General features: G+C 42.0%; 1 protein-coding gene across 1 annotated transcript in view; it reads right to left on the bottom strand.

The window, feature by feature from the left end:
• Window positions 1-22,347, bottom strand: part of MCOLN3 (mucolipin TRP cation channel 3) — a 589,861-nt gene that overhangs the window by 91,430 nt on the left and 476,084 nt on the right. The window contains exons 10-11 of the mRNA XM_085602079.1: window positions 5,673-5,774; window positions 5,323-5,445 (exon numbers count right to left, since the gene is read on the bottom strand). Of these exons, the coding sequence (XP_085458205.1) occupies window positions 5,323-5,445; window positions 5,673-5,774 (225 nt within the window). The remainder of the gene's footprint in view (window positions 1-5,322; window positions 5,446-5,672; window positions 5,775-22,347) is intronic.

Genomic DNA, 22,347 nt, shown 5'->3' with positions numbered 1-22,347 from the left:
TTGGCTAGTCTGGTAGAGTGTGCATGCCTTTGTTATGAGAGTCCCACACATATGGCAGGCGAATTGGAGATGTAGCTGTGGGGGCGTTTCCAATTTTCCCTGATAGGTAAGTATAGTCAGGAAGTGGCAGATCTATAACAGTCATATCATTGCCTGCAGCCCTATACTTTCAATGTTTCTGCCAAGGCTATTCTCTCACCCACTGCTTCTACTTAATATTTTATTTTCAAGGAGGTGGTGACTAGAGAGTAGACAGCCCACTCCTTTTGATGAATGTAAGTCCAGGGAGGTGGGGAGTCCCAAGGCTTCCAACCTACACCAACTTCCTCTTTCAACTTGCACAATTTTTCCCGAAGTTCAAATCCACCCCAAACCTAAGGCATTCATTCTCTGGGTCAGGCCATCTCTTGATTCCGCCACCCCTGACTCCTTCATTTGCATAACTTCTAGTGTTCTCCCTGAGTCATGCAACTGGCCGCTGACCAGTATGAAGTTTGAATGAATGAAAAAAATGTTTCAGGAAATTAAACCAGAACCAAGTGCTACTGTTGATCTACCACTCCACAAGTTGTAATTCTTTCAATTGAACTTAAGAGAGAGAGGGTTGCCAGTTAATTTGCAGGAGTGGTGGGAAGAAGAAGGCTTAGATTGTACCATCCATCCATGTGCTCTGCTTTTGTGTTCTACGCTCTAATATGGCAACCATAGACCACAGTCTGCTACTTTGGGCTGCAGAGTCATATGACAGTCCTCTCAACATTGGAAATAATCACAAGGAAAACCGAGAGTTTGCGCTCTCCCCACCAAAAGTCCCACACTGCTTTGCCACACCCTTTCTTATAAGAAGAATGAAAGGCTGAGTTTGCAGGAACATGATTTGAACCTGTTACCTACCAGTCATCCTCAGGGAACCATAATAGGAACATTTATTACTGAGGTATCTTGCCAGCTATATCTGATGAGTAAGTGTATCTAATGGTAAACTGGCTTTTGGGACTAAGACACCAGACAAAGAAATGATTTCTGTGAATCCAGCATCTCAGTAGTGTATGTTGCTCAGGTTGTGAATGCACTTGGTAACTGATAGCACTTGGTAACATGAGGTAGAAAAGTGGGGTCAAAAGAGAAGAAAGGAATGAGGACAAGATTGAGGAAATGAGGAAGGTGCATCATGGATGTTATTGTGTTATAGAGGGCAGCATTATTGGACCAATTGCAGTTTGTGTATAAAAGGGCAGGCATGTGCCGATGTTTTAATCCTTTTGATATTGGAGGTGCATAACGAATTTCACTGCTGCATTTTCAAAATATTACCACAAATATTGCTTGCAGCATTCAGGATTGCCTTCTGTGCATCAACTCTCACAGACCCCTCACACAGCATGTCGTAAAAAGTTCAGAGTTGCTCTATTTACAAATGCTGGCCAAATTTTTACTAGCTAATTTGTAAGTGAGGGTCGTTCCCTTAGTGTCTGTGTTCACAAGATTCACCATTGTAACTTTTATAAGCAAGTTGTTTGCTGTTTTATTATAGTGTACTTGATCTGATTCGAAGTTGCAGAGAATGCATGGCTTATGGCATGAATTATTGGACCACATGGAATTCACCATGAGAGAAAGTAAAATCAATGAAAAACAATGTTTTCAATACATAATGAATTAGCAAACAGCAACTGTAGTCATTAAAAACTATTTCCTGATACATATTTGAAAATTAATCTTAAAAAGGCACAGCCACAAAAAGAGGGATAAAACAAACGTAATTGCTTTTACAATTTGGTCTGCTTTGTGGTTAGGCCTGCCATGACAGAGCAGCTGTTACTACACCTGTACTAGACCTTATGGGGTCAGCAGAAAACATCATTTAAGAAGCACTAATGATACAGAGGCTTTGGCTCTGCATACACTTTGATTCCCTTAACTACAGCATTTGATTGGCCAGAAGTTAGCATTAGATGGTATTGCACTTTATGACATGTAGTAATGTTTATGCTCAATGGAGGAGGCCTAAATTAGTTATTGGTTTCTCATGCATGTTGATTTCCTTAACCATAGCATTTATTTGGGCGTTACGTAGTTGCTTGCGCAGAATTAAGATTGATTGCTTTGTAGGAATGTTTATGCTCAATGTAGGAATCCTACATAGGTTTTGATCCCAAACCAATGATGTCATATGTCAGATACCATGATTTTTTTTATTATGAAAGGGTACGGCAAAGTCAGAAGGTCTGGCCTTTTTATTGTGAATAAATGCAAATGTTAAAGCCAATAAGCTTCTAAGGTGGATAATTATTATGCTGTGTTAAACTCTGTCAGCAAATATTTATTACATAGAATCTCATAGATCACCGTAGTGGCCAAGAAGTTTGCTGTTGGTTGTTTCTTTCTTAGAAATCTAGAATAGAAGATTTGAACTGTGATATCCCTCCTGAGTTGGATATGGGAAAAAGCCAAATTATAAAGTATATAAACCTGATTAGTTTACTGGTAATAGTTATGTCAGATGCCATAGGTCTACTATATTATATATTATGAAAAGTTATTGACAAAGGCAGTAGGCCTGGATTATTTATTGTGAAAAACACATGTAACAGTCAGTAGACTTGCAGGTGCTGATTGTTATTACACTGTGGCAAAACCTCTAGATTTAAAAGGTATGTGGTTACATGAAATCTCACATACTACCACAGCCTAGGTAAGGGTTTTTTGGTGTTTGGTGTCCACTCTGACAAACCCAAGGGGTAGACCTGCACACTGCAAATCCTTGTTAGTCTCTCTTAGTATGGGTTGTATATTATTTTGACAACTGTAATTTGTAACTCTTTTTTTAGTACTTAGCTGTCCTTGTGTATTAAAGTACTTTTGAGATCTGGCCTAACAACTAACAAATTTCTTAAGCACTGTTGAAATACAAAAAAAATGCATACACACATATCTACCTATACTTGCATACACATTCACTTCTGCTGCAGTCCTTTTGGTTTATTCTGCTTCAATCTTTCAAATGCGCCTGTAAAAGGTAATGTTTTTTTTTCTTTCGTTTTCTTTTTTGTTGGAACATCCAACAACTTCCAGACAGTGCTACTGGCCAGACCTATTGGTAGTGCTGATGCTTGTGTTTAACTTGTGGAGGTGAAAGCAGTGCTTCCACCTGATTAAAATTATCATTCATGTCCTACATTTTAATAGTATTTGAGGAATTTGGATCATGGAATGCCTCCTTTTTGGAAGGCCAACCATTTCACAAAGTATCCTCTTGGCAGATTTATAGACTGATTTACAGTTTGACAGATGGGTTTCTCCATCACAATGTGACAGATATCCTGCCCATTATATTTCAAGCTCACTGCATCGTATGGCACTTGTAATGAAGTGTATTGGAAATCTGTTATGTTGTGACGGAGTAACCCATCCGTCGAACATCAAATCAGGCCCTTAGTCTTGTTTATGTGATATCACCATACTTTGGGAGTTTTGGTTGTAGTAATTGTATATTTTCATACTGCACACTGCAACATGGTAATAAAAGGTAGTAACAGTATCAGGAGCTAAGCCAAAGGCACCCAAAATCCCAAACCCTCCGAAGGACTTCAGAAAAAACTGTAGATAAATAAGGTTCTTATTAAGGTTTTCATGGGGTCTCACACACGCTAAAATATAGTTATAGACATATGTTGCTGGTCAAACTGCTTCTTATGGTCCAAGAAATATTTGACCTAACGTACCCTAAAGTCATGACCATGACAAAAAGGGGAAATATACTATTGGAGGACAGATATTATTTTAATTTAAATGCACCAAATTAAAAGCATTTACACTTTTATAACCAACTAAAATGATAGTTTCCCCATATGCAACAAATGTATTTTTCAGACTTACAGTAAACTTTGCAGTAAAACAATTCTGTAGTTTGATAACACTACTAGAATGTCATATTTTGTTTATATTAATTTGCTGAAAATTACAAAGTGAAATGTTCCACAAAAGTTCTATAAGAATCATAATGGAAGTAAGAAGTGGATCGTATTAGCAACCATGGATGGTGTTAGTGAGAATGGTGAGATATTGCATGATGAGCACAGATTCTATATTGATATAAACTACATATCTTGATTTTGGTTTTGAGGTGTTTCTTGCACGTGTTCAGATAAGATCCTGTTTTTAGGTTGGGGGAAGGTGTTCTACTTTAAGGAAGAAAATACTAAATCTGGACGAAACATGTAGAGGGGGTGTGACTATAAATCTGTGTTGTAGTAATAAATGAAGCGACTTCAGGGGACCTCTTTGCCCATTTCTACTGTTGTTCAGTATTCCACTTTCAAAGCAACAGACAATTGATAAAAATAACGTATTTTTATGAAATATTTCTGAAATTGTTCTCTTTATGGTGACTGCTTCTTCTCCTGCATCCTTTTGAGTGAGCCAACAGGTCATCTTGATACAGTCTGCTATATTAATCATGGTTTTAAAGGTGGGAAAGTGGGGGCATATTTTTTAGATGTAAGAAGGTTTTAGTGGTCAGAGTACAATGGATTACAATTTAAGGGGTTTCGGGAAGAAGAAAAAGATAAAATATAGTGGGGTGAATGGGTTGAAAGAGGGAAACTACCAATTTCCCTCTTGGCCAGAATGAACATTTTGCCAACTGATGGTGATCCACTTTGAGCTAACCAACACTTGGTAAAACATGTGATAAATGAGTCAATGAAGGAGAGTAATGAAATGGTGATCTTTTCAGTAAAGGCAAAGAGGAAATAGGTACAACAGAACATGAATAAATTCTCTCCTGTTAGGCATGTGTAGGAAGGACCAAGACCAGACTTGGGAGACTAAAAATGGGAGTGATTTGAGAAGAACCTTTTAAATATGTCTTCAAACATCGAACATCTAATTGAGTCAAGAAGTACATAATATATGACAGGGGATCAAACAATTTCAAATACAATTGAAATATTTTATAGAATTCTGAATGTATTTATTTAAAGAGAATACATCAACCTGACTCTCATAACCCTTTGTTACCTTCAAAGGATTTACACTGTTATCTTTAAAGCAAAGTTTCACCATTTAATACTATGGAAGCTAGAAGAAGCCGCAGTACGTGAAAATCGAATTAAAAATCAGATACTCAAAAGATTTGGAGGTAGACCACAAGGAACTCGATTGTTTATAATTGCGACATACAAAGAAAAAGCTTTTGCAAAATAAGTTTGCCTAACAGTACATTTGTGTGCTAAAATTGATTGGCACAGCAATGAAAATTTAATGTGAAAGAAGGTGTGTGTTATAATTCTGTTTTTTCTAAGTAGTATAATGCAATACCTTAATATGGTAAGGCCCGAGTACAATCCATCCACAAAAGCAATATCCTAGGTAGATCATGGCGGCACAGCAACAGAATCGTATAACATTGGGTAACGCTGCCCGTAGCGTCAAAATCAGAAGCTGCAGAAGAGTATAGTAAACATTAAGGCCTTGTATAAACAAAGATGAATTAAACAACAATAGCACTGTGGCACTGCTAATTTCTCATACTGTATAAGTTTAAAAAAAATGATGAATTTATTAAGAACAAACCAAATAAGGAACGAAGACAAATGAAAACAAGGCAACATTAAAACACATCTATTACTTCTAAGACAGTTTTCTTATTTCTTTAATTACATACTTACATTGTACTTTTTGAAAAAGCTAAGGTATCTAATGACACCAAGCCACACAAACATCGTAGAGGTTCCCAAAAGTATACTGCAAATAGCGTAACTTGAAAAGCTCTGTAAGAAAAAACATAGTTTGTATCAGACTATTGCATATTGAAGTTTTGGTTTAGCCCTTCACTGAATACGTTTATAATATCCATGCATACATTTGTAGAGAAACCAACATAACAACACAAAGGTAAGAGAGGAACATATACATGGACAATTGGAGAACAATCCTTGGACTAAATTCCTGACATAACAAAGAATCACGATGACAGGGACAGCTTTCATAATTCCATTCAATGCTGTAATGATTTCTTTATTCGCAATTTACACAACACAGCCAACGCGTTTCACCCTTGCGGGCTTCTTCAGGGCCGAAACTGCAGTCCTAGAAGCAAACAATTCAAAAGATTCTGCAGGGTATTTGCCCAGGTTAAAAGGTGAAGCTTGGTACGAGCTCCTGAATTCAGTATTAGTTAACATCCATGCTTTAAGTCACAGCGTAGAAGGATCACAAATGAATGTTCTCGCTAAGTAGAATCGAGAACCAAAGCGCATTCAATATCGTGCTATGCAACGGGCCATTAACAGCTGACGAGGAGACTCCTAATGCGTCTATTTTGAAGTACTTCATTGTTTGCTTCTAGGACCGCAGTTTGTGCCCTGAAGAAGCCAGCAAGGGTGAAACGCATTGGCTGTGTTGTATAAATTACGAATAAAGAAATCATTACAGCATTGAATGGAATTACGAAAGCTGGCCCTGTCATCATGATTCTTTGTTATGTCAGGAATTTAGTACAAGGATTGTTCTCCAATTGTCCATGTATATGTGCCTCTCTTACCTTTGTGTTGGGATGTTGTATTTAAGACCATTTACAGTGGCTGGTCTTTAGAGGTGGGCATTTTGCTAGAGTCCTTTTGGGAGGCCACAATTAGGATTCTTTTGAAAACATTTTCTTGTATCACACCGATAGTGGTGCGGCATTATATACCCTGCTACTGTGATTTTGTGTGCTAGAAACCAACATAACCAGAATGGCTAAAAGCAGCAGTAAAAGCTAAAAAAAAACAGTCAGGACTTTAGAGGCCTTCAAAAAATTAAGGAGACTATGGATAGAAAGAGGAAAAGTGGGAACTCATTCCAGATCTATGTACCCAATAATCCTGAAAACATACCCCCACAACACACATTTTACACATGGGGGAATAGATGGAGATGGACGATCTCCCATGAGTGTAGTTTACAAAATGTTCAAACAATCAAGTGGTATCAGTGCTGAACGACTTCTGCAGATAGCAAAGAGCACATGTATAAGATTCTGTGTCCAATTGGGAACAATGGCAGGCCTACTCATGCTCGAGAGACAGGGTCACATTTCCACAGGTGCATAATGATTCAGAATGCAAAGTTTTAGTTTCTCTGTAACCTTGCCTAGAAATAAATGCTAGTCCACAGGAAAGCAGATGCAGTAATCTATCAGCAGAGTACAGAGTAAGACACTTTGTTCACATGTCGATCTTTGAAAAGTTAGGGAAGAGTCCTCATTCAAAATTACAGTATTTAGAACCAAGACCAGACGACTGGTTCAAAATGTGCAGGAAAGGACAGTTGCAAATGTAAAGTGAGGGATTTCAGTTCAATAGCTGGGGAATTGTCCATGCTTTCATCCCACTTGGCCCTCGCTCTGTCATTTTACAATTATTTGGAAGAATTTGTGGCACAAAGATTGCTGGGTCGTCAACAAATGCTCAGTCAAGTGCAGGATAGAAATGGGGGTTGGTTTACGAAGGCATATGACTAGCTGTGTGTCCTTTGCATGGGAAATAGTAAACAAGCAAAACACTGTTTGGACTTTTTTAGGGGGGTCTTACATGTGTGTGAAAAGGACCTGGAATAGGGGTGAGCCCAGTAGTACCCCACTGAGAATGGCCCCTTCTGAGTTACATATAGAGAAGCGAGCAACACTGCAAACGATTACCAAGAAATTCTGCAAATCACATTGACTCTGGGTCTCTAACCTGACTTCTTCCAGGTCACTGGGTCAGTATGGTTTGAACCAAAGTGGCTAATTCAGTGCAGAGATCCAAGATGATATTCTTAGACTTGTCACTGTCATCTGGAATGACAATGAGATTAGTCTACCCCATAACTAAGACAGCCTGCCGGGGTGGAATCTCAGTTGCCATAGATCTGACACTTCAGCCCACTTTAAAATTTCAGAGAAAATATTTTTCAAAAGTTCGCACAAGGGCAGAGAGCAGCGTTTTGGGATCAAAGCTATTGAGATCAGATACTACCTCTGACTTCACTCAGCCAGGTCCAGTCCCTGGGTTAATCTACACAAGAGTATTGAGTAGATTTAATATCAGTGTTCAGATTCTGGTAGGGGAAAGTATGTTATGTAGAGATAATGGACATGATTTACATATAAATGCAAATGTTATACAACTGTAATTTTCGCAGATTTTTGCATTTCATGAGATTTATAAAAGCACTGGAAGTATTTCAGAAATCGCAGAGTCATGCTCCTTTTTCCTCCTTTTTTACTCCTGCAGATTTCCAGGTGTCCTGTGATGGAAATTGTACACATTTAGGATTAGGAAACATTTTTCAATTGCAAATCATTACCCCATTATGTTTTTTCTCCACATAGAGAACATTTTCAGTGTGAAGAAATCCCTTCCGTTGCACTGGCTAGTAATAAGGTGCATGCTTGTGGATCTTTCCCAACATAATAGCACACATCAAGGCCTATTAACAAAGGTTTTTTTAAGATCGAATTACTTCCAGGATTTCATAAAGGAACTTTTAGCAGGCTTAAGTCCATTTACTTGTGTGGAGGACTCCACCACATGGTCAAAGTTCTCCACACCTAAAAATTCCAATCAGAAGGTGGGAAGTGGACATTCAAAGGCATGGTTAGCATTGAAAATTGTGAACATCCATAAAAATGGCATTTTGTCAACATTCATCACCTCATCTTCTTCCCCTTTCAACTTAGGGAAGGGTTTTCCCTTTTTCAGAGTGGTAAAAGGAATGTACCACACTCAGATTTGGTAAGAGTGTAGGGGAAGAGTTTTCTCCACCAGAAAAAATAGTTTCCTCATAAAGAAAACAAGAATGTGCATTTACAAAGGGGATTCTATTTCCCCTGTGCAGAGTTTCCTGCTTTGAAGAACTCTGCATAGTGAGAGTAGGAGCTCCCAGAAAAAGTCACATGACCATCCCTGGAAGATGAGTGGAAAGTTGCACCTGGTAGAGCTTTCCATGAGTATTGATGCAAGTGTAGGTTTACTACATTCTTTGTGAATTGAACCTATGTATTTACTCCTACTGGTAAAAGGGCAATTAGGATAAGAATATTCAATTCCATGCACCATTTTGAAATATTGTGGTGTTCACAACATTTCAGTTTCTGGATTTTCCAACTTTCCATGTGGCTCTCCCTTGCCTTGCAATCCAATTTATCCAACAATCAACTAAGTCCATAATGCTGAAAGGGAGACAACATTTTCAAATGTTCTGCATGTTTAAATTCTAGCTGTTACTTTAATTCAATATTTATTCTTCCTGAACTTCCCAGGCAATAAAATGGTAATCTCAGAAAAGTACAGTTGAATTGGCAGACATGTAGAAGCAACATGTTCCTATTAAGTGGAAATATGGGTGGATTTATATTGTTTAACTGCCATCCCAAACTTCTAGTTCCTCCTCCCTTTTTAGAAGTGGGAGAGCTACAAGGCTTTCACTGGAGTAGCCAAGGCTAGCTCTGCAGCTGGAAACCCTTGATCTGGTGGCTCGTCCCTCACCAAACAGGTAGTCAAGGATTCCGCTCACTGCGCCCTATTTACAGCTGGGTGAACATCACTTAATTTTGCTGACTGGGGCCCTATGCAAAACACTGAGTCCCGAGGCACGAACATCCAATTATGACCCTTAGCACACAAGGAGAAAAATCCATGCATATGGTCGCACAACTTTAGAAAGCATACCTTTAAAACGCTCGCCTTTACCATGCATATGCCTTTACCACACATGCCTTTACCAGGCAAGTACATATAAATAAGGTAAGTTAAATCTCTCTCTCTCTCTCTCTCTATATATATATATATATTCACTGAAAAAACCATAGGTTTCACACATGTTATAGTTAGCGGAAATTTTACTGATAAAAAACCAGTGAAATTCCCCCGTTATAGTTAGTGTAGGCAACTATAACTCACGCGACCGCAATCCTCTGCTGATGCTAATACTGTATTTAGACACTTATTTGCCCATGTCTTCTTCCATACATTTTTAGCTATACATATATTTCAAATATTTTTTTTTCATAAAGACACATATGTCATCAGCAGAAGATTGCGGTCGCGTGAGTTATAGTTGCCTACACTAACTATAACGGGGGAATTTCACTGGTTTTTTATCAGTAAAATTTCCGCTAACTATAACATGTGTGAAACCTATGGTTTTTTCAGTGAATTTGCAAGGTTTTTTAAATGCTAATTCCTAACTATAACGTGTGTGAAACCTATGGTTTTTTCAGTGAATTTGTACGGTTTTTTAAATGCTAAGTTACTTTACGCCATTCGTGGCGTGCGCGCCCACTTAACGCAGTTCGTTCCGTGCGCGCACGGTGCGCTTCGCGCACCGTGCGCGCACAGTAAGCACGCGGTGCGCTTAGCGCACCGCGCGCCCACTTTACGCAGTTAGTGCCGTGCACGCACGGTGGGCACGCGGTGCGCTACGCGCACCGCGTGCCCATGTTACGCTAGATGGGCCATGTACGCACGATGCGCTTCGCGCACCGTGCGCACATGGAGGACATATGATGCACTTCGTTTTGAAAGGTAATATTTTAATTTTTCGTAATTTTTATAAGTGGGGTGGAGAGAGTGTTGTTAATTTTTTCTTTTATTATTTTTGTTTAAAATATTGTGGTTTTTCACACCTCTAATAAGCCCTGCACATTTGGTGGCCGGCGGCCACCAAAATCACAGGGGGTGGGGTGAGTGTGGATAGTGGTTTTTTTTTACATTTTTTACCGTACGCGTACGGTAAGCGTAATCGGCGAAATTAGCGAAAAAATAAAAATTGCATTTTTGGCCTTGGGGGGTCTTTGGGGACTCCCTCAACATGGCTATGTGTGTGGGAGCTGTCTAAACAGCCCCTTTACATGTTTATTGGTTTTATTTAACAACCTAGCTCTCAGTGCGAGAGAGAAAATGGCGGCCGCCACTTCCTGGTTTCGGCTGTTTGGAATGTTTACTAAGATCTAAGAGCCAATCAGAATCGCGCTCGCGCACGCCACCGTACGCGTACGGTAAGCTTACGGTAAGCGTACCGTAAGCTGGCTCAGATATATATATTGATTTAAAGGCTATTTTCTCAGAATCTACTGAACAGATTTACACCAAACCTACAAAAGGCACTTCCTTGACCTGAGGACTACCTCTCTGCCAAATTTCTAGTAATTCTGTTCAGCCGTTCGGGCTGTAGCCCTGTCTAAAGGTCCTATGGAAAAATGCATGGGAAAAACGCGTTTTGGGACCCCCCTTTTATCTCAGCCCCCGCTTGACGAATCCCCCCGAGACTTTCAGGGTAGGAGCGGAGCGTAGCGCCCCACCTATTTTGAGAAATTCGCGAGGATTCGTCGACCGGCGCCAAAGTTATTCAAAATAGAATGTTGCGGATTTCCTATGGAAAAGGGGTCCTAACTATAACTACCTACTGGCGACCGCCAGTAGGTAATATATATATATATATTACCTACTGGCGGTCGCCAGTAGGTAGTTATAGTTAGGACCCCTTTTCCATAGGAAATCCGCAACATTCTATTTTGAATAACTTTGGCGCCGGTCGACGAATCCTCGCGAATTTCTCAAAATAGGTGGGGCGCTACGCTCCGCTCCTACCCTGAAAGTCTCGGGGGGATTCGTCAAGCGGGGGCTGAGATAAAAGGGGGGTCCCAAAACGCGTTTTTCCCATGCATTTTTCCATAGGACCTTTAGACAGGGCTACAGCCCGAACGGCTGAACAGATTTACTTGAAATTTGGCAGAGAGGTAGTCCTCAGGTCAAGGAAGTGCCTTTTGTAGGTTTGGTGTAAATCTGTTCAGTATTTCCTGAGAAAATAGCATTTAAAAGCATATATATATGTGGGCGGAGCCTAACCACACATCTCATCCTGAGATCTGATTGGCTGTCAGCACTTCATCCAAGAAGTGTTGGCAGCCATCTTGGGACCAATATACATGATAGCACCTCATTAAAAAGCATTGCAGTTAATAGAAGGTTTTAAGACTTTAGTTACATTATAAATCATTTGTTGATGGTACCATACTCATTTTAGGAATTGTGGTATGTTCTAAGGTGATTTCACCATGTGAAAAAGCCTTCTGCTGGGATATCATGATTGAGAGAAAAATATTTTCTCATGCTTTTACCACAGAGGTTTGGAAGGTGATCTATAAGCTAAACTGAGAGCTTATTTTCTGTAAATTCACATTATCTTTCTCAGTCATGTGAGAATGAAGTCTGACATTCTCAGTAAAACATGTACATCCAACAAGGGCAGAGACTGTCAGTTGAATCCTTTGTGTTCTACTGCAGCTTCCCAGAGTGTTCCAAAGAACTACTAGAGCGCTAACAGTCCTACCTATGATAAACGTATGGCACACCTGAAGCCATCTTGCTTGGAATAAAGTGGTAACTCTTAAAACATTTAATTTCAAAAGGAACAAAATGAGGGGGTTCATTTTTCCATAAAAAGTATGATTAGTGCTGCAGAAAGAAAAATTAGGGCACATTTTGAGTGACTTCTCAAATCCTCTTCTATTTCATTAAAAAATTCTGACATGCAGACTGAAACATGAACTTTCAATACCAGCAGCAGTTTTCCCTGGTGAGCAGTAGCTTTACTACAGTGATCTAATGAGCAAAAAGAGTGCTAACATTCTGAATTTATGGCAAATGTGTGACACATCTGAATGCCTTCTTGATGGAATCAAAGTAAAAAACTGAAAGTATTTCCTACTGAGGAGACTGCAGTAAATGAGGAAATTAGGAAACTTCATAACAAATAAGTCTCCCAAGATGGCCACCAGAGACAAAAGAGCCCAAATGTAGCCCAAATATCACCCAGATGTAGCCCAAGTATAGCCCAATGACAGAATGTCCCAGAATGTTCTTAAAAACAACTAGAGCGCTTACTGTCTTCATTATGACAAAAGTATGGCACACCTGAAGCCATCTTGATTGGAATAAACTGGTAACACTTAAAACATTTAATTTAAAAAGGAACACAATGAGGGGGTTCATTTTGCCATAGAAATTAACATTAATGCTGAAGAAAGAAAATGAGGGCACATTTTGAGTGACTTCTCAAATCCTCTTCTATTTCATTAAAAAATTCTGACATGCAGACTGAAACATGCACTTTTAATACCAGGAGCAGACTTCCATGGTGAACAGTAGTTTTACTACAGTGATCTAATGAGCAACTAGAGTGCTAACATTCAGAATTTATGGCAAATGTGTGACATATCTGAATACCTTCATGATGGAATCAACGTAAAAAACTGAAAGCATTTCCTACTGAGGAGACTGCAGTACATGAGGAAATTAGGAAACTTCATAACAAATAAATCTCCCAAGATGGCCACCGGAGACAAAAGAGCCCAAATGTAGCCCAAAATCACCCAGATGTAGCCCAAATATAGCCCAATGACAGAAGTGTGCAAAACACTTATTATTTAGTGTTTTTGCAGTGTTATATAGTGCAGACTTGTCAGGTATTGGAGTGCTTTACATGAGCATTGGTTACATCACACAAGCACATATTCATTTTGGTTGTAGACATGGGGAGACTAAGTGATTTGACCAGAATCACAGAATGTCGAGCTGAAGCAGAAACGTCAACCTGGTTCCCCAGTTGCAAAGTCTGCAGTTCTGGAAGTAACACCACATCCTCTCCCCTAAGTGCAACATTTAATCAAGTGGTCAACTGGATAAAAAAACATAAAGATAACAAATAATTTAAAAGTGCTTTGTCGCTATTTGAAAACTCAGACAAAATGTCCTTATTTTAGTCTTTTAGAGCACTAACCATAATTTTGATGCCAATAAGACCCTCTCATATATGTAATTTCTAAAGGAAATGCTCTAGGTATTACAGTTTTGATTACATCAAGATGATGTCAGGCGTTCCACACTTTTGTAATAAATATAGAATGTTAGCAATCTAGTTGTTCATTGGGATACTGTTGAGAGGCAAAGGCCAGGGGCACGGACTCTGAAAATTGAAGGCAGGTAGGAGAGTGCAAAGGCAACAATTTAACCACACTGAGCAGGCAGGAAGGGCCGTGGAAGCACAACAGACTATGGAGGGCAGTGGAAAGGGGGGCAGGGGCAACAAACCAACAATACAGGACTTGCAAGAGAGGCTGTTGGAGGGAAGATCTATTACGGGTCAAGGAAGCTAGAGGCGGTCCCCAGAGCCCCGGGAGCCACCACAGAACTGAGCAGGAGAGTGAGTCAGGGACAAAAGGGGCACCTTAATTTGAGCCGGGGTGCCTAGGAACGCTTGCTCCAAAAATGAAGAAAACAGACATATGAGACATGGAATTGGTGGCAGAATACAATGGCAGTTTAATGAGAAGATACAACTTCAAAGAAACCGCAGAATAGAGACATAAAGTACAAAATACAGAATCCAGATAATCATACAGCTGTCATGATATTCTCTGTATCTCAATTAATGTACTGACAGAGAGAGAGAGAGAAAACACATCTATAAATGCATCATGAGAAACAAGTTACACCAAGGAAAATGTTACCTAGGAACACTCACGTTTACTCTTAGAGCAAGCATTCCTGCAATTACAATACAAAATCTTTTAAATGCAAAAGTAAAGAGAACAATGGTTAAACATAACATGACATTTCATATAGGTAAAATAGAATAAGATACTTCAAGCAAAGCAGAGCAAGACATTTTAAGCAAAGGAAGACAAGAGCTCCCAGCTCTTGGGGAAAACCTGCACAGCCTGTTAACCTACATACAGACGGCGAGGTAGTCCGTCGATATCTGTGGGTGCTCCCTTTTTATATCATTTTGTGGGCTCCTTTGCACGCTACATCTACCTACGTATGCTACCCAAAAGCTTCGTCTGCAGATTTTACCAGACATTTCGTCATTTGCCCACTTAATGCTGACAATGGACTGGGTGAAAAGGTCAGTCTCTCAGGCCAATCGCTTATCGTAAGTTCCATAGAGCAAGCAGAAAATAATGGGTATTGTACGGGAATTCAATATATTCATGTACAAAATCTCCTCAGTTCTCCTAACTTGACGCTCTGCGGTTGCCACTTCCTTAAAAGCGGGAAACCTGCCCAGGAAGCAAGTACCAGTCCAGGATGCAGCCTACTGTATGTCGACAGCTTCAGTGGGATGTTGAACTTTGATACCGAGCACGGAGCACTCGGGTAGGGTGGGGGCTACTAGTTTGGAGCAGAAGGCCTCGCAGACCTGCCTTCAGACTGCTATACACTAAAATTGCAGAGCTATGGTCAATTTAACAAAGAGGCCTACATATTGAACAGAAGGGCCTACACAGGGGTTTTATGCTGGCTGAGTGGTAAGGATGTCTCAGGATAATTATATAGCAACACAGGACCCGCTGGTCAATTTAATACGGCCTACAAATGCGGCTGGCAGGGCAAGGACAAGGGTCTCATACTTCAGGTGTGGACAGAACGGGCCAGGGGCCCCCTGTGATACAAAATCTACCCTCCTTCAAGGCTGTGGCAATGTAATAGATCATTGTGGGCAGAAGGAAGAGGCAATGGTAGTACAACCATACATGCCAACAGACCCGATTCAGCCAGGAAACGTCCAATGTTTTTAAGCTCAAATGGGCTTTATTTGATCTGTCTCCTGTCTACAATATCCTCTTTTTCAATGTAACTCAAAGGGGAAAATCAATACCCCAGTTTTTTTTCAAAATCTCCCTCTTACCAAGTTCAAAATGTTCGCAAGTATGGTACATTGGATCATGGAAGGAAATGGGATAGGGACATGGACTTGGATAACAGAGGACAAGAGGGACATGGAGAGGTGCACCAAACTGACCCTGCAGGGCAGGCATCAGGGTTTGCAGCAGCACAATACACCACACAGGGCATGCAGGACGGGAGTGCAGCACAACAATCCATAGAAAGCAAGAGGGAGGGGACAGGACCATGCACATGGACAACAGAGAACAGAGGGGCAAGAGGCAATGGTAGCTAGCTGACCATAATGGACAGGCAGGAGAGAAAGCTGCAGCATTACAGACCATAAAGGGCAGTAGGGACGGATCAGGGGCATTACAATGGAACAGACAAGCCAGGAGGGAGGGAGTAGGGGTCTTCACATGTAAACAGAGGGCTGGGGGCAAGGGGGCAGGGCAGGAGCAGCAAGATAGCCACGGAGGTCAGGCAGGATGGGCACTAGAAGCAAGACACACCATGAAGAGCAACAGTGAGACTGTGATGGCATACACACAGACCATGGAGGGAAGGTGGGAGGGGGTCAGGGGCAGCTAACTGACCACACAGGGAAGGTGGGAGGGGCCATGGCAGCACAGAAGACCAATGGCTATGATGGGCAAGAAGGAGGGTGCAGGGGCATGCACAAAGGACGATGGAGGATAGAAGGGAGGGTCAGGACCTGTGCACAGACAAGAAAGTTCAGGGGAAGGGACCTCACAACAGACCACACGGGGCAGGCAGGAGGAGCAGTTGCAGCACAACAGACCAGGGAGGGCAGAAGGGTGTGGCAGTACAATGGACCATGTAGGACAGGAGGAAGAGGATAGGGGCATGGCATGTGGACAGGCAGGGTGGAGGTGGCAGGGACAGGTTACAGTCATCTGACAATGCTAGGCAGGTGGGAGGGGAGTGGCAGCTCAACAGAACACTCAGAGTAGATAGGAGTGGCAGGTCCATGGGACATGGTGGGCAAAAAGGAGGGAGCAGGGGCATGCACAAAGACATCGGAGGGCAGGGGGAAGGAGAATAGGGGCAGCAAGCTAAGCACAGAGTTTAAGCAGGAGGTCAATGATGGGGCATAGAATTGGGCAATGGAGGGCAGGAGGAGTGGACTGGTACATCATACTAAATTGAGGGCAGTGGCAGCACATCAGACCATGCATGGCAGGAGGGAGGAGGCTATTCCATGGATTCACACAACAGAGGATAGGGAGGAGGGGGATGGGGCAGCAAGGTAACTGTTCAGAGAAGGCGGGTATTAGGAACTTTATTGTTTTTAAAACATTGAGTCTGTGCGAACTACTTAAAATATGAACAAGTATGCAGCATAATCTCACTTTTATTCAGGAAGAAGAGGACGTTTGTGACTGTGACTCCGGGCTCACTTGGCAGAAACACCCTCTGACCCTCCACCCCCTATCGCAAAATGTAATGCCCGTGAAAAGGGTAGGTGAACACAGTGTTATATAGAACATAGTCCTGAGAGCACGATTGAAAATGAAAACTAGATATAGTGTATGGTATAAACTATGCACCAAAAAGTGTGATATAAGATGAACCGGGCGTGAAATATAATATGCAATACATTGTGCGCAATGACAGATTCATTGGAGAGCGCGAGATAGCACAGGCACTAGCGCGTGCTATGCGATATGCGCCTTGGAGTGTAATATGCACAGGGCAGTGTTGTGTAACCTAACTAGTCTCTAAAGTTGTAATATAAAATATGTGCTGGGGAGTGTAACGTTGCATATGCACTGTGACACAGATATGGATCGCAGATTGTAATATGTATGGCATAGCACTGTGCGTTATAACATAGGCATCGAGGAAGGCACGTTAGATGGGGCAATATAACCCGTGCGAAGACAAGTGTGGCATGACATATTCACGGGGTGGTGTTACAGTGCACATGGGCTAGAGAGTGTCATAGAATATGCACTAGCTAGTGGAATACAACACAGAGGTGTGTGGCACTCGGCAGGCAATGGTGGGTGTAACACAGCATTGGGCTCTGTCAGGAGCGCGCTGTGACTCTCAAGTGATGTTCGTCCCCTTTCCAGAGAGTAAAATAAAAAGTATTACACATCCGGCAGTGGATGTGTGTTTTATTAACCGTGAGGGGTGTTTCTTGCATAGTTTTGGTCGAATTTTTGTCGAATCCCCTTTGAATGGCTTGGTGTGCATGTGTATTAAATGTGCCCGTCAATAGCTACCCATGTTTGTATAAATAAACGACAAGGGTGTCTACCGGGATTAGGCACGGTAGGGCATCAGACATGTCAGAGCTTCACTAGTAGTGTAAATACATTCCACGTGGATTCATTGCATGCATAGTCGCCTTTTAATGAATATCCCGCAAATCGTCATGGTGATAGGTACGTACGGTTTGTCCAGCATGTCCTAGGTGTGTCTATAAATAAATATTTTTTTAAAATAATAAAAAACAGTGGCCGGCCCTAGGGATTGGGGTCAAAAAAATATAATTAGGAGACAGGCCCTGGGGGATGGGGTCATCAGGGCCAATAAATTAGAATAAGAAGGGGAACCACACAGCCCCCCTTCTTAAAAAATTAAAATAAATAAAAGACTGGCATCGTGCCGGAGGCCATGCCCCCTCCGTGCAGCACTCTGCAAACGCGCCCCCAACAGGCATCTCCAGTATGCGCCAGGGAGCTGCGCTGCAGACAGGTGTTCTGAGGCCAAGCCCCTTTTTACACCTCTCTGCAACGCAGCTCTGTGGCGCTTACTGGAGGTACCTAGTGGTCTAGTTTGACCCTAGGGACCCTTAGGATTCAAGGGGACTTAATCTCTCAACTTAGAACAGCCACAGGGCGCGTTTACACAGTGGTGAAGGGAGGGGACGGGGCCTGAGGTGACGTGTGCAAACACGCACTATGGCACGTTTTAAATTGGGGATATCATTTCCCTTCAATACTGAGGGCCCCTGGGGGCTAACTAGCCCACCAAGTGCTTCCAGTAAGCGCTACTGAGCTGCATTGCAAGGAGGTGGTCCAGGCCGTGCCACTTTTTACACCTCTCTGCAACACAGCTCTGTGGCATTTACTGGAGGTACCTAGTGGGCTAGTTGGACCCTAGGGACCCTCAGGATTCAAATGAACTTAATCTCCCAACTAAAAATGGACACAGGGCGTGTTTACACAGTGGTGAAGGGAGGGGACGGGGCCTGAGTTAACGTGTGCAAAAACGCCCTGTGGCCTGTTTTAAGAGGTAGTTTTAATCCCCATGCCCTATTATGTACTAGGGGCTTACAGAGGAGGTCATGCTAATCACAGGAGGACCCCAACGCATAATGTTCCCTAGTGTATGTAGGTGTTTTCACTGTATTCTAAGTGTCTTTTAACATAGCACTGGCTCTAGGACTGGCTAGTCAGACTCAGTTACCACCAGTATCCGTCTGAAAAAGTTGAGGGTACAGGATGATTTTGCAACAAGGCTTCTTTCTGCTCTTCTTTTTGTTCTTTCTGTACGTTATCCTTCTTCCTGCACTTATCTTCGTATTTGAGGACTTCTGTTGCTTCTTTCTGCACTTCTTTTGTTTCTTTCTGTGCATTTTGTCTTCTTTCTTCACATGTCCTATCTCTGTAGGCATAGTTAGAAATTAGCATTTAAAAAACCTTTGAAATTCACAGAAAAAACCATAGGTTTCAGGCACGTTATAGTTAGGAATTAGCATTTAAAAAACCTCTGAAATTCACTGAAAAAACCATAGGTTTCAGGGGTGTTATAGTTAGCTGGACTTTTCACTTGTACAAAACCATTGAAATTCCCCCGTTATAGTTAGTTCAGCTAACTATAACTCGCGCGCCCGCAATGCACTGCTGATGACGTCACATATTACATCACTCATGACATGGTCAGTGACATCACTCATGACATCACTGATGACATCTCAAATGACATCACTGATGACATCACTGATGACATCATCCTTGTGATAGAGTGGCAGACCTCCTCTCACCCTAATATAACCTTTGATACACACATTCAAAAATAGAGACTAAAATTTTCAAAACAATGGACATACCAATACCAGTTACAACAACCTCTTCAGTAATTCTAAGATCCACATACACATCCACTCATTCACCAACAGTCCTATACAGTCACTCATACATGTACTCACTCATCATATGTACTCATGCACCTATACATCCTGTTACACAATGCCACTCATCCATAGAGTTACTCACACACATAGTCACTCATGCTAATAAAGAATCAAACATACATTTACTTGCATATACAGTTATATACACACACCACCACACTTACTTCTACGGAAACTTACACATACTTAGTCTTTTAAACAATCACTTATAGAAACACATACTTATTCATACAGGAACTCTTTCAATCTCTCACTCTCACATATATTCACATATATACACCAATAGTCACATATACTAGTTTAAAACATATGTAGTTACTCATAAAGACACTATTGAGACAGTCATTCACTCACTAACACACCCATACACACACTCATCCACCCATACAGTCCTGCACACATGCTGCGTTCAACACATACAAAGAGTGAGTCACTCATTCATGCACCTATGCACTACGTAATACCCCCCACCGAACCATGCAGACACTCAGACTGATACTCAAAAAACCAACTAATAACCTATATAGACACCCATGTAGCTACTCACCAACCCATGCAGCCACTTATACACAAAGTGAGAGACTGATACAGATATTTACATATTTAAACATTACTCACTAAGCCATGTATTCACTATGATACACTTAATCAGTCAGTTACACAATCAATTTTTCAAAAACAAATCATCCATTTAGACACTTATATACCCATTTATTCTTCCATCGACCTTGAGATATACATATATAAAACATATTTAATTTTCAGAAAAACACACATTCACTGGATGATGTCATCAGTGATGTCATCAGTGATGTCATTTGAGATGTCATCAGTGATGTCATGAGTGATGTCACTGACCATGTCATGAGTGATGTAATATGTGACGTCATCAGCAGTGCATTGCGGGCGCGCGAGTTATAGTTAGCTGAACTAACTATAACGGGGGAATTTCAATGGTTTTGTACAAGTGAAAAGTCCAGCTAACTATAACACCCCTGAAACCTATGGTTTTTTCAGTGAATATATATATATGTGTGTGCTATGCCAGCCCTGGAAATGTCAGGAAGCACACCATAGACATCACAACATCCGGGCATAAATATAAGGCAGTCAACTGTGGACCACTAAAGAATCACCACAACATCTCCATCTCCCCAATAAAAGTAGTCATCACACATTCCCAGGGCATATGCGCTTCTTTTATGAGTTTTTTGGTAGTGGGAGCACCACACGTAGGTTACAGGGCACTTGCCCACCTACTACCGTGAATAAAGTACTATCTAGCAGTCCCAGGTTCATAAGGGAGAGTGCAGGAATGCCTGCCATTCTATTCAGGACAATATGGTAACCTATTCTCTGAAGTGGGTGCCACAATCGAGGGCTTGCCCGTCGTGTATCCAAGGTCCCATGCTGCTACCACCCCAGCAGCCAGGTGCCCCCACAAGGTATGCACCCACACGAAGAGGGGTGCACAATCACGGTGATCCTTTGGGAGACCCAGCTTGGTCTTCCCAGCATGAGAGGAGAGCAAACGGAAGCTGCCCTTGACCATGCGGGTCAGCTGTTGAAAACAATGCCGCCAAAAGGCGAGGAGCACTGGCAATCCCAAAGGGACTGCCCAAGTACGAGATAAGCGGGCCAAAACACCGCCTCTGGGGTCAAGGATACGCCTTGCAGCCCCCCAGTGTGGAGTGCACAGAGTGGCACTGAGCTGCGATCTCTGGCCGTTACCCAGCCCCACACACACAGGAGCATGGAGTGCCCTCAGCCTTTCCTTCCTTGGGGCTTATGTGTGATTGAATCGCTAGGCAGCATCAGAGTACAACCCTCAGTGCCGCGTTGCCTTGGTAAGACACAGAGTGATGCGCTGGATCGTGCCAGCCCTTCAGAGTGGCCAAAAGTGGAGTGCTCAACACACACTGCGACACCTCAGCAAAAGGGAAGCACACTCCATGCGCTACCAGGAGGATGGAGGAGCACTCCAGCGCAGCTTTCAACAGGCTCGCAAAACAAGGAGGGCCATACTACCCAATCCCTGGAGAACAACTGGGGACACTAGAGCTGATGTCTAATCCCATTAAAAAGGAGAAAGGGACGTGTGCCCCCTCCCCGAGCCTTCTTGGGCACCAGGAACTCCATTACCCGAGGCTAAAATTAATAAAAGGTGGTTGTGGGTGTGCGGCCCCCTCCCTGAGCCTCATTAGGCCCTGGGGACTCCAGCCCCTGGGGCCGAGCAATTAATAAAGGGAGGGGGACAAGTAGTCCCCGAGCCTAATTAGGCCCCAGGCAAGGGCGGTTTCTCCATTATGGCTGTGGTGCTGCACCCCTCTGAAAATTCCTACATATTTACATTAAAAAATATAAAATAGATCGATTTATTTAGAGATACAAATGTATCTCTAAATAAATTGATGTATTTAAGTCTGGGTTCTCTGTTTCAGGCTGCCTGCCCCGCCGCACTCTGAAGCAGGAGACGGAAGA

Source organism: Triturus cristatus, chromosome 4_2, assembly GCF_964204655.1.
Source record: "Triturus cristatus chromosome 4_2, aTriCri1.1, whole genome shotgun sequence".
In the NCBI taxonomy this organism is placed as follows: Eukaryota; Metazoa; Chordata; class Amphibia; order Caudata; family Salamandridae; genus Triturus; species Triturus cristatus.
The sequence above is the reverse complement of the archived record's forward strand: the minus strand, read 5'-3'. Positions and strand labels throughout refer to the sequence as shown.